The sequence below is a fragment of the Pongo abelii genome, chromosome 7 (genome assembly GCF_028885655.2).
Source record: "Pongo abelii isolate AG06213 chromosome 7, NHGRI_mPonAbe1-v2.0_pri, whole genome shotgun sequence".
NCBI classification, from domain to species: domain Eukaryota; kingdom Metazoa; phylum Chordata; class Mammalia; order Primates; family Hominidae; genus Pongo; species Pongo abelii.
Window position 1 is genome coordinate 30,647,269 of NC_071992.2, and position 16,267 is coordinate 30,663,535.

The 16,267-nt window shown below is 41.1% G+C and overlaps 1 protein-coding gene across 1 annotated transcript in view; it reads right to left on the reverse strand.

Moving 5' to 3' along the window:
* The window catches only part of INTS9 (integrator complex subunit 9), a 118,547-nt gene that overhangs the window by 31,471 nt on the left and 70,809 nt on the right, over positions 1 to 16,267 (reverse strand). The window contains exons 8-9 of the mRNA XM_002818956.6: positions 16,015 to 16,149; positions 264 to 375 (exon numbers count right to left, since the gene is read on the reverse strand). Coding sequence (XP_002819002.3) covers positions 264 to 375; positions 16,015 to 16,149 — 247 coding nt within the window. The remainder of the gene's footprint in view (positions 1 to 263; positions 376 to 16,014; positions 16,150 to 16,267) is intronic.

A 16,267-nucleotide genomic window follows, 5' to 3' on the forward strand; every position in this document is an offset into this window, starting at 1 on the left:
CAAGCCTGGGTGACAGAGCAAGACTCTGTCTCAAAAACAAACAAACATTCATACATATATATCTGTTCACTGTATTGCTTCTGTGAGTTCAAAGTGTAACACTCTTTTCTGTGCTATTATTTGCAAAGATGTACTGCCTCCCTCCTTTGACAACTGCTACCCTGTAAGCACTCCTTCCCCCATTATTGTAAAATATTATATTTATTATTGTAAAATAAATGCAAGATAGATCATCCAACGTAAGATGAGAGATGGTTGCACACCTAGGTTGCTGCAGAACTCTCCCACCATTCCATCTGGGTTTGCAGTGGGGATCTGGGTAAGCCCTGTCAGAACAAGAACATCGCTGTTTTTGAGAGAAGCTTGGTCCATGGGCTGAAAAAGAACACAGAAATATGGTTAGTAATTTTAAAAGGAACATTACCTACAAATACTGAAAGTATACGAGAACACAGACATTGCTCTTTCTACGTTTAACCCATCATTGAGTTCTCTTATGTTCTCTAAGGAATAGTCTGTCCTTAACCACTGGCTGCCTAAGTTGGGTGGGGACTGATGGGAGGAGGCAAGACAGAGCTTTACAGAGGGATGAACAAGTTCTGTATCTTCACTGGGGCAGTGATTATATCAAAATTCAGTTTTACACATTTAAGATCTTTGTGTTTCACCATATATACATTTTACCTCCATTAAAACAAGGTATCTCGTATTTCTGTAATGCTTTCTTCTTTTCAAAATGCCATCTCCCATGTCATCAGTGGTTCTCAAGCTTCATGTGAGTCAGAATCCCCTGGAGGGTGTGCTAAAACACAGACTGTGCTAAAATTGGGCCCCTCCCAGAGTTTCAGATTCAGGTTGGGGTGGGGCCTGAGAATCTGCATTTTCACATCTTCCCAGGAGCTGCTGCCATTGCTGGCCTGGGGAATCACAATTTGAGAAGCATACATTATGGAATTTGATTCTCAAAATAACTCCGAAGCACAGGAAATAAGCACACACTATGGGAATATGGAATTTAGGACTCAAAGAAGTAAGGAGATTTACACTAAGTCCCAGTGGCATAGAAGCCATGAAGAACCCTAGATTGGGAACTAGAAGGTCAAATCTACTCCCAGTTCCATGACCAGCCTCATGACCTCAGTCACAGCTCTGAGCTGGGTTTCTTATAAAATGGGGCTATTTCTTGACCCATCTCCCCTAGATGACTTCTGTAAGTCTCATAGGTTAACATCCACGATCTTCTTGTGAACTAGGAACTCCCAGGGCACACTACTGTGTGATTCTTAGGATGCTGTGTTTTTATTTTTACTCACCACAGCTTGAATTTAATTTTGATTGTTTTCAAAGCATTTCAAAAAATATTACCCTTTCTAAATAAATTAGGATTAAAATAAGAAACCAAAACGAGGGCCCATGGATTGAGACGCTGGAGAGCTCACAGGAGGGCTCATAAAGGTTTCCATCTGAAACACATCCTTTCCTCATCTCCACTGAAAATATCCAGTGGATCGTCAGAAGAAAAAAACCAGCAACACAGTTTACTAAGAAGGCTTACCCCTCTTTTTTCTGTCCCACCCAATTTTGCAGTAAATAAAATTCCAAATAATAGCAAAGTCTCAACATCTGCATTGTGGTCTCCGAGTAGCTGTGCCTTGAGTATTTTCCTTTCACCTTCTATTATATATAAGCATGGATACATGAGCTTCATTATTTTTTAAATAACATAATTTTGGTCTTACGTTATAAGCAGCTTTATAACCTGAAAAACATTTAATATGGAAACAGAAAAAGGCCAGTGGTGAAGACAGCTATATGTGAATACCTTCTATTTTCTATTTGCACAAGTATATTCACAGAAGTATGTAAGAGCTCTTTCTCTGCTTGGGCAGAACTCATCTATTTGTACTTTTCCAACAAATACATATGCATCCATTGTTTCCAGAGAAGAGAGGAAGGGAAGTACAGGACAGTGATTCTTAGCAGCAGATGTGTAAGGGGCCTCAGATTGTTTCTCGTGTGCGAGTTATCAACTGCAAGGAAACTGGAATGGTGAGAAAGGAACCAAGCATCAATGGGTAGCACAGTTAGCTTAAAATGGCAACCATTTTATATGGACCTTGTTAGAATGAACCAACAATGATCCCGAGGGCTGAAGGGAGATGAGGGACTTTAGAGGGTCCAGGAACCTCCTAAAATGGTATATACAATTCTGTGTGTGCCTGTGTAAACTTCTTTTTTCTTTTTTTCGGAGACAGCTCTGTTGCCCAGGCTGGAGTGCAGTGGCGCCATCTCGGCTCACTGCAACCTCCACCTCCTGGGTTCAAGCAATTCTCCTGCCTCAGCCTCCTGAGTAGCTGGGATTACAGTGCTCACCACCAAGCCTGGCTAACTTTTGTATTTTTAGTAGAGAAAAGTTTTCACCATGTTGGCCAGGTTGGTCTTGTACTCCTGACCTCAAGCGATCTGCCTGCCTTGATCTCCCAAAGTGCTGGGATTACAATCGTGAGCCACCACGCCCAGCCTCTGTGTATACTTTCCCATAAATTTAACTGGGTGGTGAAATGGGGCCATGACCCCAAAAAGATGAGGAACTACTGATTCACACTTGAACTCCGACATTTGAGGCTGCAGTGAGCTATGTTTGCACCACTGCACTTTAGCCTGGGCGGCAGTGCAAGACTCTCTCCCTCTCAAATAAAACAAAAGAACTACTGATCCAGATAAAAATACATAACACAGGTCAGGCTCAGTGGCTCATGCCTGTAATCCCAGCATTTTGTGAGGCCAAGGTGGGTGGATCATGAGGTCAGGCGTTCGAGAACAGCCTGGCCAACATAGCGAAACCCAGTCTCTACTAAAAATACAAATAATTAGCTAGGCGTGGTGGCGGATGCCTGTAATCTCACCTACTAGGGAGGCTGAGGCAGGGGAATTGTTGAACCCGGGAGGCGGAGGTTGCAGTGAGCCAAGATCACGCCATTGCACTCCAGCCTGGGCAACAAGAGCAAAACTCCGTCTCAAACAAAACAAAACAAAACATATAACACAGAGCAAACTCTGAAAACATTATCTCTGAACCTTGGCCATTAGCATCTTCTTCCTTTGAATGTTAAATGACCACCAACAAACAAACAGAGGCAGTGCTACAGTACGTCGAATGTCGAATGTCGAGGAGGTGGAACCATGTAAGATACCTCATGATCAGGTCAGACTGGATGTTTGTAATTTTAGCCCTTAACTCAGAGACATTTGTCGTTGATTCCCAGGGCTACTGTGATGAAGCAGGCTTAAAAGGCTTTTAGTGACACTCCAAACCAAGCTGACACCTCCAACTACTCCATTTCACCACTAAAGGGCAAATGTATAGATTACTGGTATCAATGACCACTCACTGAGTGCTGCAAACGGGAACATTTTGTTCAAATACACACACAAAGAAAAAGCCATCTTGTCCAAGTACCAACTTAAAATACCTTACAAAGTTGAAAGTCACAAACAAGTGATTCTTCTTCTTGGTCACTTTGCAAGCCGGGGACCCCTAGCCAGTGACGCCCCACTCGGGCCTCAATCAGCCACATTGGTGTGCTGAGGTCAGTAATACATGGCTTTTTGGCAGATGATGTTTTGCTCCAGTTTTCTTTCATTCCTTGGCTAAGGAACTTAAGACTCAATTTCAACAGCCTGGGTCACTCACTGCCTTTGGAACATCTCCTGGACATCTCTCCCTTCCCCTATACCAAGTTGTCCCTTTAACATGTGCCCTGGGGCATCTAATACTTTCTATCTCAGCACTGATCACTCCAAAATGAAAGTACTATTTACTTGTCTGTGCCCCCCACAGGACTCTGAAGCTCTGTGAAGGCAAGAACTTTGTTTCCCTGTTGCCTAGCAAAATGCTTGGCATACAGCATTTACTAAACAAACATTTGCTGAATAGATGAATACATAAAAAGAACATGGTCTGGTAGGAAACGTGAGAATTTCACAGTGGGAAAGAGTGCAGTGGGAGTCAGGAAGGTGAGGGGAAGCACGCCCACTGCAGGAGGCAGGGAGGGCATGGGCAGGGCAAGGCAGCGTGCATATGCCAAATGAATCTACTTGGCCAGGATGGGGAGTGTACTTTGGGCTGGAGAAAGGAGTTGAGTAAAGAGAGTGTAATTGGTAAAGGGCCAAAAAGGTCAGGATCATGCCCACTGACAGAGCAGGCAGTGAGGAGCCAACAGTCTGAAGCAGCAAATGACATTCTGGTAACAGCAATTACGGGAGATTTCGCTAAAGGAGGTGGGTGAGAGCAAACAGAGAACATTTTTAAGGCCCCTATAGCAGTCCAGACAGAGAGAAACAAATTATAATGTCATGGCAGGTGAGGAGATGGAAGCAGCAGATCCACTTGACTCACCCTGGAGAAAAGTTCTGCATGTACACATCTTCTCCCCCCATTATAACTTCTGTAAATTTCATGTTTCTCCTATAGCCTAGTTTACTCTGTTCCCCAAAGTAGGGGTTTAGGAAATATCACTAACTATATGAGGTAATGAATGAACAACTAAACAAATGCACATAAATGGTATACATTACTTCTGAGAGAAGGAAATATTCTGCAGAGAGAAGCTGTACAGCCAGATAAGACAAACAAGATAGCGAGTATGGAAAGAAATAGGTGGAGGGCCAGTAAATTGTCCGGTCTCCCCCTCCTTGCTTCATGGGACCAACCTCCAACTGATCCATGGACTATTAGTAGCTCAGCTTACCTGCCACCCTAGCCCCCAAATATATTAGGTTTAACTTTTACTGTAGAGCTTCCAAATCAGAGCATAGTATTGCAGAAACAGCAAAACATTTGGGGAAATTCAGGGGGAAGAAAACATTACAAAAAAACAAAACAAACCTACCTAGCAACTGCCTTAGTTCTTAAAAATTTGATTCGGCTGGGCACGGTGGCTCACGCCTATAATCCCAGAACTTTGGGAGGCCAAGGCAGGTGGATCACTTGAGCCCAGGAGTTTGAAACCAGCCTGGGCAACATGGCAAAACCCCATCTCTACAAAAAATACAAAAAAATTAGCCTGGCATGGCGGTGTGCGCCTATACCTCTAGCTACTCAGGAGGCTGAGATGGGAGGAACTCTTAAGCCCAGGAGGCAGAAGCTGCAGTGAACTGAGATCATGCCCTTGCCCTCCAGCCTGAGTGAGAGAGTAAGACTCTGTCTCAAAACAAACAAACAAAAAACAAAAAAAAACCCAAAAAACAAAAAACTTGATAAAAGAAATCCAAATTTATTTTCTTTAGATTTAAGAAACTATATTACTGCCAGTCTTTGTTTATTTATTTACTTATTTATTTTTGAGACAGAATCTTGCTCTGTTGCTCAGACTGCAGTGCAGTGGCGTGATCTCAGCTCACTGCAGCCTCAACCTCCTTGGGCTAAAGTAAGACTCCCACCTCAGCTTCCCAAGTAGCTGGGACCACAGGTGTGTGCCACCATGGCCAGCTAATTTTTGTATTTTTTGTAGAGATGGAGTTTTACCATGTTGCCCAGCCTGGTCTCAAACTCCTGGGCTCAAGCAATTCTCCTGCCTCGACCTCCCAAAGTGCTGGGATTACAGGCGGGAGCCACCAGGCCCAACCAGTGCCAGAGTCTTTAAGACCTCAAGAAAATGAGCCAATAGGAGCACTCCCCTGACCTTCAAAGGGAAAAGGATCATGAAGTACAGGTGCGGGAACTGTGCCAGCTCTAGGAGACCTTCTCATAGGCCAACCACTGCCTTCCAACCCCATGGATAAGAAGGAATTCCCACAGTGAAGAATAAAACATCATAAGCTCAGGGAATGACTGGATGGAAAATGCCAATTCATTTTCTTTTATTTCATTTCTTAGACAAATTCTTTCCAAAATTCTAAGCCAGAGATTCTTAACCTGATAAATAACAATGGGCTTCTGAGGACTCCATAAACTCAGGGTCCCCAGAAATAAAAAGCGAAGTCTGTGTCAATGTGCATAAATGTTTTATTACTTTTTTTGGAGCAGTTCTCATCAGATTCTTACTATCAGGCTTTTGGTTAATGACCCACAAAATGTTAAGAACCACTGCTCGAAGGCAGACATCTCCCTGTGGAATCCTTGCTTTCAAATAATCTCTCCTCTCCTTCTCCCTCATAGACCCAAGGAGCCTTAGAAACCAGAGAACCACGTGTCTTAGCTTCATGGCCAAAAGTTATATGGGAAGGAAATAGCCCATTGACTGGCTGTGCTTGGTTTTCCAAATTTATTCCAGAACAGAGACCAAGTTGTTGGTGTTGGAGAGTCTTCAAGGCCTTCAGGTAAGAGCTAAAGGGGTAGGATGGATACCTTTCCAGGTCTCTTTTGTGGTCAGAAAGATGAGAAAAGATCAAAACAATAAACTAACTAAACCTAAACACAAACGAAAACGTACTGCCAAGAGTAACAACAAAATACTCTACCATGCCCTACAATTTTCCATACTTCAAATCTTAGCCTGGTAAGGACATCAGTGTCACATTCTATTATAGATAATTTTCTAAAACTAACCAGGCCTGGCTCATGCCTGTAATCCCACCACTTTGGGAGGCTGAGATGGGTGAATCGCTTGAGCCTAGGAGTTCGAGACCAGCCTGGGCAACATGGTAAAACCCTGTTTCTACCAAAAAAAAAAAAAAAAAAAAAAAAATAGCCAGATGTGCTGGTGCACTGTAGTCCCAGCTACTTGGGAGGCTGAGGTGGGAGGATCATCTGAGCCCATAGACTTTGAGGTTGCAGTGAGTCATGATCACGCCACTGCACTCCAACTTGGGCAACAGAGTGAGACTGTCTCAAAAGTAAATAAATAAAGTAAGTAAATAATAAAAACAAGCCCTAACATCTAGGTATATGTAGCTTTTGCTATACTATACTGGGGAATTTCACATCTAAAACTCAAGTCTACCCCTGAAGTCAGGCAGAGTAGCCAAGAAGCTATTGAAATAATACGACTATTAAGTTGCCTTTTCAAACCAACATAATACAAAATGTAGTATTCAAATACAGGTTCGCAGGTCACAAGCAAATCCATTCATTTGATTAGCCAGGGCCAGAAAGGCTGTGGCTTCAATAATCAAAAGTGCTTGCTAGTTATTGCCAATACATTTATGGGATCTTTCCAACAGGTGCTGCTTGTTTTGTTCTATTAGTATTATCATTTTTAAACTGTGTCCTGGGCCCTTTTTCTGGGCAGACTGTACAACTGTCTGAAATAAGTTTTTTTAAGGAAAAAAGTTTTAAGCCATTTAAATGTCCAACAGTGCGAAGAGTTAAACATTTAATGGTATATCCACGTGATAGACCACCAGACAGATATCATATGTCATGTGGTAGAATCCATGATGACCTAAGTAAAGTTCACTATACAGTTCATCAGAAAGAGTAGAAAAGCAGGCTGCAAATAGCTCTTTATGTCAGGATTCATACAGTTTTTCTCTTTTCTCTGAGATTTTTGTATTTTCCAAAATTATTACAATAAATACAAATTAAAATTTTCTAATCAGAAATAGAAGAAAATAATATTATTTCAAAATAAGATGTCTATTATAACTCCTGACAAGACCACATATGGGCATGAGCTGCTGGCATGCTCCCAGAATCTATTTTTATTTTTATTTATTTATTTTGAGACAGGGTCTCACTTTGTTGCCCAGGCTGGAGCACACTGGTGCAGTCACAGCTCACTGCAGCCTCAACCTCCCTAACTCAAGCGATCCTCCCACCTCAGCATCCCGAGTAGCTGGGACCACACGCGTGTGCCACCATGCCCAGCTTCTTTCTTGATTTTTTGTAGAGACGGGGTCCCACTATATTGTCCAAGCTGGTCTTGAACACTCCTGAGCTCAAGCAATCCTCCCACCTTGGCCTCCCAAGGTGTTGGGATTACAGGCGTGAGCCAATATGCTCTGCCACACTCCCAGAATCTAAACTGAGAGGACAGAGACGCTCAGAAGCAAGGGCAGCTGACAAATTTGAGAAACTAAATCAAAACCGGAATAAATTCCTGGGGAAACTAGGGGTCTTGGAATGAGGACAAAATGGCAGGCAATCACCTCTACTGTGGGTGGAGGAGAGGCTGGGTAAAAACGCTTTGTCCTTTTTTCTTTCCTCCATATTACAGTTGACAGATTGTGGAAGGTTCAACACCCCCACTCCTCCTGCGTGAGGAAGGAAATGCCAGAACAGTGGGATGAAGGTTCACAGAACACCAAGCCACTCCTTGCTTGTTCCCTCACACCACAAGGGCAAAGTGGTGACAAGTCAGGGAGACACTCAGGAGAAACAATGTCTGAAGCAGTGGTATGAGGAGGGTCCCTGAGGGTCAAGCAAGAAGAGATCACAGGGAATCAAACAAGACCACCAAGGAAGGCAGCATCTACTAAACATGGTGAGCTAAAACCTATCCCCACAGGGAGAATTAGTGAACCAGAGAGTAGGAATATATGTATTAAAATGTCCCAAAAATACACAGAGGGCGATTAAAATGAGCAGGTATAAAGAGAAACATCTAGAAATACTGTGAACAAAAGTATAGTTGTGGAAATGAAGAGTTCAATACATAGGCTGAGGAGCAGCATGAATACGGCTGAGAATGAATTCAGGAACTGGAAGATTTTTTCCAGGAGGCTTCATGAAGTAGACGGGAAATATACAAGAAAAGAGACATGCAATACACAGAAGTGTCAGTATCTATATACTAGAAATACCATAAAAAGAAAAAGAAAATCAACCAGGAGTAAGTAATTTAAAATATGACTAAGAATTTATTTAAGTTAAAGGAAATTGGAAGATCTCACAGATACTACATTCACTGGAAAAACACACATTGAAGAGAAATCATTGTAAAACTTACAAATATTAAAGTGAAAATTCTAAAAGCAAGATCCCATATAATGGAATGCAAATCTAAATGGCTTTAGGGTTCTTAATGACAACAAGCGATACAAGTGGAAAATGAAGTCATATTTCCAAAGCTTTATCCTATCAAAGTTTTTTGCCTCTGATTTTTAATCCATCCAAGCTATCATTTAAATGTGAGAAAAAAATTAAAGACATTCTTAATAACTCAAGGCCTCATAGGCTTACCACTTCAAGACCCTCTAGATTCCCATTCCTCAAGCATTCCTGGAAGAAGAAAAGTCAATCTAGCAGGATGTTATGAGATCCTGTTTATGGAAAGTAAGGTTGAAAAACTTGCAATATATCTCAATGAAGATCACTGTCGTTGCAATAATGAATATATTCACCACCGTATGTATATTCTAAACGACCCAGAACTAAAATTCTAGATGGTTTCACCATGGTCAGCATGGGGTATGGTTTGCAAAGGAAGAGAGAAAGATAGGGGGAGACGAGGACAGTGTGGCTTTGGGAGGAAAGATACAGATACTGATAAGTAAGATAGTCACAGAAAAAATAAACTAAGAAATAACTCAGAAGAATAAAAATAAAATGTGCATTTTCACATATACAGAAGGAAATTTACCCTTCTAAAGGAAGGCAAGAAAGGACTAGGAAAAGAATGAACTAAAAACATGAAAGAAGATGGCAAAACTACAATAGTCATCACAAGAAACATAAACAGGCTCACCAACCAAGAGACACTAGATTAAGAAAAAACCCCTGGCCAAGCACGGTGGCTCATGCCTGTAATCCCAGCACTTCGGGAGGCCAAAGGTGGACCGATTGCTTGAGCCCAGGAGTTTGAGACCAGCCTGGGCAATACAGGAAGATCCTGTGTCTACAAAAAATACAAAAATTAGCCAGGCATGGTGACATATGCCTGTAGTCCCAGCTACTTGGGAGGCTGAGGTGGGAGGACTGCTTGAACTGCGGAGGCAGAGGCTGCAGTGAGTTGAGATTGCACCACTGTACTCCAGCCTGAGCGACAGAGCAAGACCTTGTCTCAAAAAAACAAAACAAAACAAAAAAAACCAGGCACATATGAAATGGGAAAAAGCCTCTTGGCTTTTAATGCAGTTTTTATAGAGAAAAAAAGCAAGCATCGAAGCATCCTGATAAAAAGAATAACTGATGGATAAAACACAATGATCATGAATATATGGACTCCTGAGTATACAGCTTAGAAATATTAAAAAAGTAAAAATTGGTAAAACTACAGTGAGAAATAGATAAATCAACAACATACCCTTTTCAGAAATCAGTAGCTAAGCAAAGATATAAGACTTGAATAATGCAAAAAACTCAAATACATATAGAAATATTTTACCCAACAGTGAATACACGTTCTTTTCCAAGACACGTAGAACATTTACAAAAATAGATTGCGCTTCAAAGGAAGACTAATCAAATTTCAGTCCATCAGGATATGTTTATTATAATGCAAAAGATTAGAATCCTGAAACATATGCTTAAAAAAATTTCCCCTAATCCTATGTCTAATCAGACTGGATGGACTAGAAACAAACAATTATACTGTAAAATAACCTTTGGTTATTTAAATCATGAACATTAAAGAGAAAATTATGATATACTTAGAGATGAATGACAAAGCACTGCATATCAAAAATGTAACAGAGTAAAATTATACTAAGATAGAAACCGGTTGCTTTAAATACATTTACGGAAAAGCAAACACTGAAACACACTTAGTAAGTATTAAACAGAGTAAATCCAAAGAAGGAAGGAAGGAAATAAAGGGCAGAACAAAGGATGAAAATACAACCAAAACAATTAAAAGCAAAAACTTATTTTTTGAATAAAATCAATAATACAGACAAACTTCTGGCAAGTCTGATCAAGATGATGAAAATAAAATTTAGAATGAAAACAGACTTACACAAAAAGGTTAAACAAATAAAAGAGGATTATAAATAGCTCTATGCCTATGATTTTGAAAACCTAAGCAAAAAGGACAAATCTCTGCCAAAATTCTGGTACAATTTTGGCCCAGAAAATATAGTTCAATAATGGTAATCCAGGTCCAGACAGTTTTATGGAACATTTGACCAAACTTTCAGGAAAAGATAATCCCTACCTCATATATTTTTTCTGACATTAGAAAAAGAGGGAAAGGCTCCCAAATCACCTTATGAGACTAATATACCTTGGTTTCCAACAAACAAAGGTAGTACAAGAAAATAATGTATGGGCCCATTTTTCACCTATGACTACGGATTTTAAACTTCAATAAAATATTCACCAACTCATTCCTGGAGAGTATTTTAAAAAGAATAGATTGTAATCAAGCAAGATTTATCCCAGGAATACTGGATGGTTAAATGTGAGAAAAGCTAACACTGCAGTTCACTACATTAATGGTCTCAAAGGAGAGAAATCAAAGTTGATCTCACATGCTCAAAAGCATTTGATAAGGTATAATACTTATATCTGACTTCTAAAAAATCAGAAAGTTGGGGATAAAGGAGACACTCCTTAACTTGACAAATAAAAATGGTGCAGTAAGTGTGATGTTTAATGAAGAAACTACAAAAGCTTTCCTTTTACAGCCTTATACAAGACAAGGATGTCCACTATCATCATTGTTGTGCAACGTAGTATTACAGGGCTCAGTCACAGGATAAGAAAAATAAAAGATACAAAGGTTAGAAGAGAGGTGAGAAAACTGTTAATTCTTTGCAAGATAATATAAATAGATTATTAGAATTAAGAGAATTCAGCATGGTTGCTAAATATCAAATCAATTAAAAAATTAATACTGAGACCTCATGCTCAGTAAAGGCTAGTTCTCTTCCTTCTCCCTTTGGGAGGCTGCACTCTTTGGCCTCAATTTTCCTTTAACTCTCCAACCATTCTTACACAAGACTATTTTTCTTTCTTCCACTGTCTGTTGGTAAAAGTTCCCTATGGATCAGTCTTTGGCCCTCAGCCCTTTATTTAGATTTTTTTTTTTTTTGAGACAGAGTCTCTCTCTGTTGCCCTGGCTGGAGTGCAATAATGCAATCTTGGCTCATTGTAACCTCCACCTCCCGGGTTCAAGCGATTCTCCTGCCTCAGCCTCCCGAGTAGTTAGGATTACAGGTGAACACCACCACACCGGTTAATTTTTGTATTTTTAGTAGAGACGGGGTTTCACCATGTTGGGGTCTTGAACTCCTGACCTTGTGATCTGCCTGCCTTGGTCTCCCAAAGTGCTGAGATTACAGGCGTGAGCCACCGTGCCCGGTTAGATTTTTAAAACGTGACAACCCTCCAGTTTGTCTCCAGACTTGCCTCCACATCCCAGTTCCAGCCCCATATTTCCATCTGTCTAATGTTCTCTCAAATTCACATTCATGAAACCTACTACCCTCTTCTGCAACAAATGTCCCTCTGCCAACTCTTCCTTGTTAATTGGAATGGCCATTAACACTATTCTCAATGTCATGCAGACATAAGATCTGTAACTTTTATTCTTTCTTTTCTGAAGACATTGGGCATTCAACAAATGTTTCTTGCATGAAACACCCGCCAATGTTTTAACTCTTTTCTCCATTCTTACTGCCTCAGGCTTAATCCAAAGCCTTATTTCCCTATGTTAATCAGAATTCTACAGCAGCCTGTGATATTCTTCCTAGTTAGTAAAGATTGTACTCAAGTAGACCAGGAGTTAGCAAAGTTTGCTGTAACTTTAAAGTAGAATTCTGCCATTATAACTTTTTTTTTTTGAGACAAGGTCTTGCTCTGTTGCCCAGGCTACAGTGCAATGGCACAAACATGGCTCACTGCAGCCTTAACCTCCCAGGCTGAAGAAATCCTCATGCCTCCCGAGTAGCTGGGACCACAGGCACATGCCACCACACCTGGCCTTTTTTTTGTTTTTTTAAACTTTTTTGTAGAGACGGGGTCTTGCCATGTTGCCCAGGCTGGTTTCGAATTCCTGGGCTCAAGCAGTCATCTTGCCTTGGCCTCCCAAAATGCTGTGATTACAGGCATGAGCCACCCTGTCCAGCCTATGGTGTATATTCAGCCATAAACATTCCATAAACAAGTGGGTGTGGCTGTACTTCAACAAAATATTATATGCCAAAATAGGTGGGATGCTACATTTAGTGCCCAGGCCACAGTTTGCTAACATCTGCATTAGTCTATCAAGTTTTTCAAACCAAAACTTTTCTCATCCCTGCCAATTCAATACAGAATCCAATTATGTGGGTAGAGAAAAATCTAATTTTTTTCTTTTTTACATATAACACAGGTTGCCAGCTAGAAATTAAAATTAATTACTTAGGTATGTTGCTCATTACTTTCAAGACATTATTTTCCCTTTAAATTTATGGACCTTGTAAGAATAATTTACTGGAAATTACATCAATAGTACTGTAAAGGCTTTGAACTAAGCAGGACAAATCGCAACAGTTGGCAGCCAAGTCATCTTTCTGTCTTTTATGGAAGAACATATCAGGAATGATAGAAGCTGCCAATAAAAAATTTTGATTCAATGAAGCAGATGATGGTGACATTGATGGGCTTTTGATTTCAATAACCAGGAAGGCCTCAGAATTCCGCCAGATGCAGGAAAAAATAGCAACGTCCCCTCTAGACCTTGAGATGAAACTTGGCTATAAAAGAAGGTATAAAGAAATAATACAGAATGGCAGCTCAGACATCCTATTGTTCAACATAGAGCACAGCATGGTTCTCCCTGTATTAAAATGGGGTCTGTTAATTATTGACTTAGCCATTCCATAATGCATGCATATATCAAGACATCATGCATACCATATATACAATTTTTATTTGTAATTAAAAAATGAATAATTTCTTTCTTTCCTTACTGATAGTGCTCTAACATGGTGAATGTTCTTCAAACCCACTGGACTTTGTGTAAGAAGCATGGTTAGCACCAATCCCACAGAGTGACATGGTACAAGAAGGGAAAAGATGATCTGTATGCCGAGGGAAAGTGGCTTAATAGCAGGAAGGAGTGGCTATGTAGGCAGACCAAGCCAATCTTCTGGAAAAAGGCTAAAACTACAAACAAGATTGTGCTGAAGCTTAAGTGTTGGGCCCAACTGCAGATCTAAGAGAATGCTGGCTACTAAGAGATACAAGCATTTTTAACTGGGAAGGGATAAAAGGAGAAAAGGCCAAGTGATCCAGTTCTTAGCTTCATTTTTGGTTTTATTATGAAGACAATAAAAATTTGAGGTTATGTTAAAAAATAAATAAATAGGCTAGGTGTGGTGGCTATAGTCCTAGTTACTTGGGAGGATTGCTTGAGCCCAGGAGTTTGAGATTACAGTGAGCTATGACTACACCACTGTACTCCAGTCTGGGTGACAGAACAAGACCTTCTCTCTCTCTCTCTCTCTCTCCGTAAACAGATGTAGATAAATAAATGTAATATGGACTTCCACAAGTTACCTAATGTATCTATATACCCATTCAACAGCTAACTAATGTCCCCCCACTCCCTATTACAAACATAGAAATAACCAACATTCAGGAAATGAACAGTAAATTATTTACAAATACCTAAAAAGGAGTAAGTATCACATTCATAACAATGTTTATACATGCTGGGCTTCTTGCCAAATATGACTGGAATGAATAACTTAAAACCTTCCAATAGTTTCCCTCTCCATATTAAAATAAAACCAAAATTCCTCCTCACAGCCTGCTAGCACTACATGACATGGTGTCTGCCACTCTCTTTGACCTCACTGCTGACCTCCATGCTGCGACCACAATAGCCTTCTCTGCCCTTCAAACATGCCCAGCTTATTCTTACTTTAGGGGCCCTTCACTGGCCATCCCTCCGTAATACAAACACTCACAGCTTTACGTGGCTAATTTCTCTGTTTTTCTCTTTTCTTTTTGAGATGGAGTCTCACTCTGTCACCCAGGCTGGGTACAGCAGCATGATCTCGGCTCACTGCAACCTCTGTCTCCCGAGTTCAAGTGATTCTCCCGCCTCAGCCTCCCAAGTAGCTGGGATTATAGGTGCACACCATCACACCTAATTTTTGTATTTTTAGTAGAGATGGGGTTTCACCATGTTGGGCAGGTTGGAATTGAACTCCTGACCTAAAGTGATCCACTCGCCCTGGCTTCCCAAAGTGCTGGGATTACAGGCATGAGCCACCATACCCGGCCTTTTTTTTTTTTTCTTGAGGCAGAATCTCACTCTGTTACCCACACTGGAGTGCAGTGGCGCAATCTCGGCTGACTGCAACCTCCGCTTCCCAGGCTCAAGTGATCCTTCTGCCTTAGCTTCCCGAGTAGCTGGGACCACAGTGTGTGCCACCACACCTGGCTAATTTTTGTATTTTTTGTAGAGACAGGGTTTTGCCATATTGCCCAGGCTGGTCCTGAACTCCTAGGCTCAAGCCGTTATCCCATTTCGGCCTCCCAAAGTGATGGGATTACAGGTGTGAGCCACTGCGCTCAGCTGACATGGTTTATCTCTACGGGTCTCAGCTCAGCTGACATGGTTTATCTCTCCGGGTCTCAGTTCAAGTGAGATCTTCCCACCGGCTTTCCTGGGCACCCAATCTAAACCAGTCTCCATCACTCTGAAAATCACCCTGCTTTACTGTTTTCAGTACTTGTATCTCATCGGAAATGACCATGCACTTTATTTGTTTACCTACTATACACCATCCTCTCCCCAACATCATCAACTCCCCTACAACGTAAAGACCCACAGGCACCAGTGAATCCCCAATACCCAGATGTGTGCATGACACTTGACACTTGGCCCTTGGGAAGGATTTTAAACAGTTAATATTTGCTGAGTAATTGCATAACCATCTGTGTCCCACATCAGGCTATGGTCTTTGGAAGGCCTGGGGGATTTCAGAATCCTAGTGATGACCCTCAAGGTAGCAGGACTATTTCAGAGAAACCTGTAGGCCAAAATGTTGAGACTCAAATAGTCTACCTTGGCTAGAGAGTATCTGTAGAAAACCAAATTTGGAAGATTTAAAAATGGCTGATGGTTCCTTGGATACATTCTGAATTTGAGTTAAGTAACCAAAAAGCTGAGTTGCTAGAAGAGAATTTGGTATTACCTGGGGGTGTGTGGTAAGCAAGGAGGATCCAGAGACATAAGACACTTTCTCGTAATGAGACTGGATGATCCAGTTGGAGCTCCCAAGGGCATAGCCAGAGCTCAGAGGAGTCACCTGGACCGCACCAAAAAGCTCCTAAAAGAGAACCACAGTAAGAATGTGCAATGAGCTTACAGTGACAGTCACACGAGGTAATTCTGCAGGGAAAAACAACATAAATATCCTCAGTTTAAAACAAAAATTATTTTAAAGT